At 44.2% G+C, this 7,742-nt stretch overlaps 1 protein-coding gene across 1 annotated transcript in view; it reads left to right on the top strand.

Moving 5' to 3' along the window:
* LOC308659561 (N-acetylglucosaminyl-phosphatidylinositol de-N-acetylase-like) overlaps positions 1 to 7,742 on the top strand; it is a gene marked incomplete at its 5' end in the record, with an annotated part of 39,798 nt that overhangs the window by 1,929 nt on the left and 30,127 nt on the right. Inside the window, one exon of the mRNA XM_081313293.1 lies at positions 1,841 to 1,940. Coding sequence (XP_081169419.1) covers positions 1,841 to 1,940 — 100 coding nt within the window. The remainder of the gene's footprint in view (positions 1 to 1,840; positions 1,941 to 7,742) is intronic.

Below are 7,742 nucleotides of genomic sequence, written 5' to 3'. Positions count from 1 at the left end.
CCGCCCATCTCTGGCCTGTATTGCCTGAGCTAATAAAGGTCTGCCATTTGAGCGTGACGTCACTGAGCCTCAGTTTGCCCTGTCTGCAAAATGGGCATAAGAGCCAAGCAGAAGTTGGTGAATGGAGAGGCTTATAGCCTAAAAAGACACGATGAGAGAAAAGAAAAGAAAAGAAAGGAGAGAAAAGCCCGCAATAATCACCTCATCAATTTTTCCCAACATAGTTGTTAAATGAGCAAAAGTCAGTGTGATACAATAACGTTAGAGTAGGACTGGGGAGACCCGCTTTATGACCATCACAGCATACGACTGTAATTGCAGGCTCAATTATGGTCGTACCTTGAGGACTACCTGCAATGGCAGAATTTATTCTTCTACCTCTTTTCAGCTACCAGGGTCTGGTTCCCAGTGTCTCATTCCATTCTGTTATTTCAATTTATTGGTTGATTGATTCGACTAGTTTGCGCTATACAAATAATAGCTAGCCTTTTGAAATTTATCCAACCCTTTATTGAGCGTAATTGTCTGCTACTGCTCTAAAAACAACGCTTGGCAGTTTGTATGGGGAAAAAAATCATTATAAAACTTAGCCAGTAAATAAAAATACATCCACTTTTATCCTTTTCCAGCTCAGCTTCCATTACATGGACTGTTATTTTGTTATTCATTAATTTTTCTGTTTTTGAGTTCCTCAGAATAATAGAATAGAACAGAATAGAAAATATGAAATACAATAGAATTTGAAACAGAATACAAAAAATAGAATACAACAGAAACATTATTGCTGCTTTAAATGTTTATTTTATTTTATTTTATTTTAATCCCATTTATATCCCGCCCTTCTCCGAAGACTCAGGGCGTCTTACAATCTAAGCACAAATCAATGTGCTTAGCAATAGCCTTCATTCTATGTATATGCCTGCTTATTAGGGCTTTTGGGGCCCCCCAAGCGGCATTATTACAAAGTCAGCTTATTGCCCCCAACAATCTGGGTCCTCATTTTACCTACCTCGGAAGGATGGAAGGCTGAGTCAACCTTGAGCCTGGTGGGATGCGAACCTGCACTAATTGTACACCAGTCATACATTAAAATGAAATTGCATTGCATTCAGCTCTCAAAAAAAATGCTGTTTTAGCATATACACACATATGCACACACATATATAACTCAGAGAAATATCACACTCGAATTCGAATGTATATGTATACATGGCAAAAAGAAAAAAAGAATCTTGCGAGTTTACTAGATGGCACAAGGAACAAAGTCCAGAACTACAGAATCCAGTAGTTCTATTAGAAATGTTTCAAAATCTCCTACCAGAAGGGAGCAATGGAAACAGACCGTGAAGTCTGCTAAGCACATTGATTTGTGCTTTAAATTGTAAGCCGCCCTGAGTCTTCGGAGAAGGGCTGGATATAAATAGGAATAATTAAAGAAAAGTGGGCATGTGGGGTCTCTAAAAATGCTTTGAGCTCTAAGCACATGACGCTTATATCCTGCTGGAGCAGAAGACCCTATACCATTTCAGACAAATGGCTATCCAGTCTCTTCTTTAAAACTTCCAGTGTTGGAGCACTCACAGCTTCTGGAGGCAAGGAGTTCCACTGGTTAATTGTTCTAATGGTCAGGAAGTTTCTCCTTAGTTCCAGGTTGCTTCTCTCCTTGACTAGTTTCCATCCGTTGCTTCCTGTCCTGCCTTCAGGTGCTTTGGAGAATATGTTGACCCCACTCTCCCCTCTTCTTTGGGGCAAGCCTTCCTCAGTGGCTTTAATTTTTCTTGTGGAGGGAGCGGAGGAAATTTGGTAAATAAATAGATTCCAAATTCTTTTATCGTTACAGGGAATTATTACCAGCAGGGAGAGATCCGTAAAGGAGAATTGATACAAAGCTGTAAAGTCCTAGGGATTCCTCCTTCCAATGTGACTGTCCTGGACCACAGGTAATTTGCTTAAAAAAGAGGGGGAAAGTAGCATTGTTGGGTTGTGCAAAAAGTCATGGAATCATCAAGTTGAAAGGGAACTTAGAGATCATCAAGTCCAACCTAGGATTCACTACACTAGGGCTTTTCAACCTTTTCACCCACTGTACCACTTTTAGGATATGGCAACATCCGAGTACCACCAGTCACCCAGCAATGTGTCAAAAGCTTGAGGACCAAAAAAGAAAAAAAAAGAAAAAAGTGATGAAGTACAGGTATTCCTCGACTTACAACAGTTTGCTTAGTGACTGTTTGAAGTTACCATGGCACTGAAAAAAGTGCCCCCCAAGCCACAGCCGAGCAAGACACCTGCCTGCCCGCCCGGCGGTGCTCTTCCTCCTGTCCGAGGTTTTCCTTGTTGTGAGCATTTCTGTGGAGGATTGGCAGCAGGGGTGGAGTGGGGGGGTGTTTGGTTTTTATTCCCCCCCCATCTGCTGGGTGGTTGCAGCAGGTTTTGGTCACTTCCCATGACCCTGGGACACTGTGACCGTCATAAATATGAATCAGTTGCCAAGTATCTTGAATGTAAATCACAAGACCCTGGAGATGCTGCAACATTCCAGCTGACCGGCGCTTCTTCTGGGCTCAGAAGCGCCAGGATCGGTGCCGAGTTCCAGCTGGATCCTGGCGCTGATCCTGGCGCTTCCGCTGAGCCCCGACAGCCCTGCAGCTCCAGCCGTCTCTCGCTCAGGCTTGTGCGGTGCTGCGACTAGGATGGTCGCTTACCACAAGTGCCAGGTGCCCATGTACCACAGGTGGTACCCGTACCACCGGTTGAAAAGCCCTGCACTACACCATCCCCAAAAGATGGTTACACGTAATCCTCTACTTACAACTACAGAATTGAGCCCAGAATTTCTGTTGCTAAGCAAAACAGTTGTTAAGTGAGTTTTGCCTCACTTTGCAACCTTTCTTACCCCGGCTGCTAAGTGAATCACTGCAGTTACGAAGTTAGTGACACTCCTTAGTTCTAAGTTGGATTTCTCTTTCACGATCCTGCCCTCAGGTGCTTTGGAGAGTAAGCTGACCCCCGCTCTTCTTTATGAGGGCCCCCTCAAATACTGGCATATGGCTATCGTGTGTCCCCCCCCCAGTCCTTCTTTTCTCTAGACTAAAAGGTAAAGGCAAAGGTTCCCCCGCACATGCGTGCTAGTCGTTTCCGACTCTAGGGGGCGGTGCTCATCTCCGTTTCAAAGCCGAAGAGCCAGCGCTTGTCTGAGGACGTCTCCGTGGTCATGTGGCCGGCATGACTGGACGCCAAAGGCGCACGGAACGCTGTTACCTTCCCACCGGAGCGGTCCCTATTTTTCTACTTGCATTTTTACGTGCTTTCGAACTGCTAGGTTGGCAGAAGCTGGGACGAGTAACAGGCGCTCACTCTGCTACGCGGCACTCGGGATTCGACCCGCCAAACTGCCAACCTTCTGATCGACAAGCTTAGCGTCCTAACCCACTGAGCCAAATCCTGCAAACTATTCTTCATATGTTTTTGTCTCCAGGCCTTTAATCGTCTTAGTTGCTCCTCTTTGCAAGAACAGAGGTGGAGACAACTTGGCTACTTTTAGACTCATGGACTTGCTGGCTGGGGAATTCTGGGAGTTGAAATACAGGTAGTCCTCGATTTACTGGTTGGGCTGACATGCACCCCTTCCCCATCCAGCTTCCCACGCCCCAGAAATGGCATTTTAAACAGGAGCAGGGCACACTGCGGGATTTCAGTGCCTTCCCCAACAAAGTGAGTCAGCTGGCTAACAACAACAACAACAACAACAATAATAAAGTTGGAAGGGACTTTAGAGGTCATCTAGCCCAACCCCCTGCTCAGGCAGGAAACCCTATACCATTTCAGACAATCTCTTCCAGGGTTGGAGCATTCACAACCTCTGGAGGCAGGTTGTTAATAATAATAATAAAGTTGGAAGGGATCTTGGAGGTCATCTAGCCCAAACCCCTGCTCAGGCAGGAAACCCTGTACCATTTCAGACAAATGGCTGTCCAGTCTCTTCTTAAAAACTTCTATTGTTGGAGCATTCACAACTTCTGGAAGCAGGTTGTTGTTGTTGTTGTTGTTGATGATGATGATGATAAATGAAACATGTAACAGTGATACCCATTGTCATCGGGGCACTGGGAACTAGGTCCAAGAACTTTGCAAAACATATCAAGAAATTGCAGCTTCCTGCAATAACTCCAGCAAAGCTACAAAAAACTGCACTACTCGGAACATCTTACATTTTAAGGAGATACCTGGTTGAGACCTAGGATGCTGGCAGCAACCCGTGTCAACCATTAGTGCCAGTCAATTTGAGTGTTCAGTTGACTGAGGTTTATGTTTAATGAATAAAAGTTTTATAATAATAATAAAAATAATAATAATAATAATAATAATAATAATAAATAATTAATAAATAATGATGATGATGATGATGTTGGAAGGGATCTTGGAGGTCATCTAGTCTGACCCCCTGCTCAGGCAGGAAACCCTATACCATTTCGGACAAATGGCTGTCCAGTCTCTTCTTAAAAACGTCCAATGTTGGAGCATTCACAGCTTCTGGAGGCAGGTTGATAATAATAATAATAATAATAATAATAATAATAATAATAATAATAATAATAATAATAATAATAATAATAATAATAATAATAATAATAGTTGTAAGGGATCTCGGAGGTCATCTAGCCCAACCCCCAGCTCAGGCAGGAAACCCTACACCATTTCAGACAAATGGCTGTCCAGCTTGAATTATTCTAGTGTTCAAACAGGCTCCTTCTGCCGAGAGTCCGTTTCCTCTTCTCGAAACCCAAACCGAGGAAGGAACTTGTTTGTCCTTCACCAGCCCAAGAATGAGGAAGTATGTAACAAAAGGGATGTGTCTGTGTTTCTGTGTGTGTGTGGTTTTTGTGTGTGTGTGTGAGTGAAACCAAGAAAGAGAGAGAAAGTTGCCGTAGGTTCCGTTCTGGATCACAACAAGAACAAAGTGGCTTGTGAACAAGGGCGGGTATTTCCACACAGCAGCCGTTGTTATTTCTGAGTCCGGCCTTCAAATTCGGTCCCCGAAGAGGAATAACATAATAATGCAACTTACAAACGTTCATTTAGTGACTGATCAAAGTTACAGCGGTGCTGAAAAAAGTGACGTAGGACCATTTTTTATACTTGCGACCTTTGCAGCCTCCCCGTGGGTTGCGTGATCAAAATTCGGATGCTTGGCAACTGACTCGTACTTATGGCGGCCCCGGGGTGTCACGTGATCCCCTTTTGCGACCTTCTGACAGGCTGTGAGGGGAAGCCAACTTCACTTAACCACTGGGTTACTAATTTATCAACTGCGGTGATTCACTTAACAGCTATGGCAAGAAAGGTGGTAAAAGAGTGCAAAACTCGCTTAACAAATTGTCTCACTTAACGACAAAAATTTTGGGCTCGGTTGTGGTCGTACGTCGAGGACTGCCTGTGTTTGGAGACAGCAGCTGTTGTTATTTCTGTGTCCGGCCTCGAAATTCTGTCCCTTAAGAGGAATAACATCATAATAATAATGATGAGAATAATAATAACAACAACAGGACCACGAGTTCAAAAGATGCACATGGCCTAATGGATTTGGCCTGATTGATGATGCCCTACCCAGTCAGATGGACTCTTAGCAACCAAATATGGAGGTAGTCCTTGACTTTTTAAAGAAAAGACTGGGCAGCCATTTGTCTGAAATGGTATAAGGTTTCCTGCCTGAGCAGGGGGTTGGACTAGATGACCTCCAAGGTCCCTTCCAACTTTATTATTATTATTATTAACAACCTGCCTCCAGAAGCTCTGAATGCTCCAACACTGGGACTTTTTAAGAAGAGGCTGGACAGCCATTTGTCTGAAATGGGATAGGGTTTCCTGCCTGAGCAGGGGGTTGGACTAGATGACCTCAAAAGGTCCCTTCCAACTTTTGGATGATGATGATGACGATGAACACATTGGAGGCCGAAATCTCCGTTGCTAAGCAAAAGGGTTGTTCAGTGAATTTTGCCCCATTTTATGACCTTCCTCGCCAGGATTGTTAAGTGAATGACGGCAATTGTTCGTTTAGTCACGCGTTGTTAAGTGAATCTGGCTTCCCCATATCATCATATCGCATATGTTGATCACACGACCCCGGGACGCTGCAAGGGTCCTAAATACGAGCCAAATGTCCGTCTTTTGATCGTGGGGGAAACCGCAACGGTCGTTAAATGTGAAAAAAAAGACACTTTTTTTCCCCCAACGCCATAACTTCGAACGGTCACTAAACGAGTCGAGGGCTACCTCGATTCGCCGAACGTGCTCTCTGAGAGCGAAAAACGGGAGGCTCTAACCACACCCTCCTTTCCAACTAGGCTTTGTTACAAAATGCCACGAGACGCCTCGTTTTAGAAGCGTTCTTTTTCCCCGCTGTTTCTCTCAGCTCCGTTTTTATTTTATTTTTTGGCAGAGTGGGATCTGATGGAGCAGCTTTTTTCACCCCACCGAAAACATCAGACAGGGTGTACAAGTCAGTTTCTCTCTCTCCCTTCCATCTTGGCCCATCCCAGAGGATCCTTATTACTTTATTACTTCCTTCCAAGAAGTAATCTCCCCCCCCTCCCACCCCCAACCCCCGGGAATTACAAACCATCCCGGCTACTTTTTTTGCCAGCTTATTATTCCTGGAAGATCTGAGGTTTTGCAACCCCTCTCCCTCCCTCCAGACGGGCTGTTTTTAGAGGAGGAGAATTTTTTTTTAAAAAAATACCGTATTTTCTGGCATATAAGATGACTTTTTAACCCATGAAAATCTTCTCAAAAGTCAGGGGTCGTCTTATACGCCAGGTGCTGAAACTTTAGGGACAGGGCTGGCTGGAAAACCTGGAGTGGATCTCCCATTTGGTCTGCACAGGGAAAGCGGGACCAATTGGAGAGGAAGCTGCAGTCTGTGATTTTTTACAGGCTGGGGTCTGGGCGTCTTTCCTCCTAAAGTTGAAGAGCAGCTGCAGTCTATCCCAACTTGAAAGGCAGGTGGGGAATGCAGCAGTCAGAGCAGCTGCTTAGCTCTAAGGACACATTTGACTCAGGAACTGGGCAGGCTGGCTGGCAAACCTGGAGCGGATCTCCCATTTGGTCTGCTCAAGGAAAGCTTTAGAGTGAATTAGGAAAAGTTTAATCCACTTGCACTGTTTTATGTTTACATGTTTGATGACAAACAGCCTTATGTTTATAAGTGACACTTTTCCTACTAAGTACCTGCATGTCATAAGCATTTGAATTAAAATTACCGTATTAAAATCAAATCTGATGTTTTTTAATTTTTATTTGGTGTGCGTTGGAAGAGGGGTAGTCTTATACGGCGAGTATAGCCCAAACCCTATAATTTAACAGGAAATGTAGGGGGTCATCTTATACGCCCAGTCGTCTTATACGCCGGAAAATACGGTAAATAAATGAATTCCTGTGGTGTGTGTTTTTTTTTAGCTCAGTTGAGACAATCCTGCTAAGGAAAATCCTTGGCTGTTGTTTCTACGCCCCCGAAGCTTGCCAAGTTTGGAGAAAGTCCCAAAGGTGTTTTGTGTGTTTTGTTGTTGTTTTTCCCCAAAAGGCAATTGAACTTTCTTGGTTTGGTGTTTTTTTCCCCCCCCTTTGAAAACCGTTTCAAACGTTCTTCAGCCTCTTGGATGAGAAGCAAAATATTTTCAAAGAAAACAACAACAAGGAAGTCCAGTTGCTTTTGGGAACCTTTGGGACACCCGTGAGCTGGATAC

This window comes from Vipera berus (genome assembly GCF_964194415.1).
Source record: "Vipera berus genome assembly, chromosome: 1".
NCBI classification, from domain to species: domain Eukaryota; kingdom Metazoa; phylum Chordata; class Lepidosauria; order Squamata; family Viperidae; genus Vipera; species Vipera berus.
The sequence above is the reverse complement of the archived record's forward strand: the minus strand, read 5'-3'. Positions and strand labels throughout refer to the sequence as shown.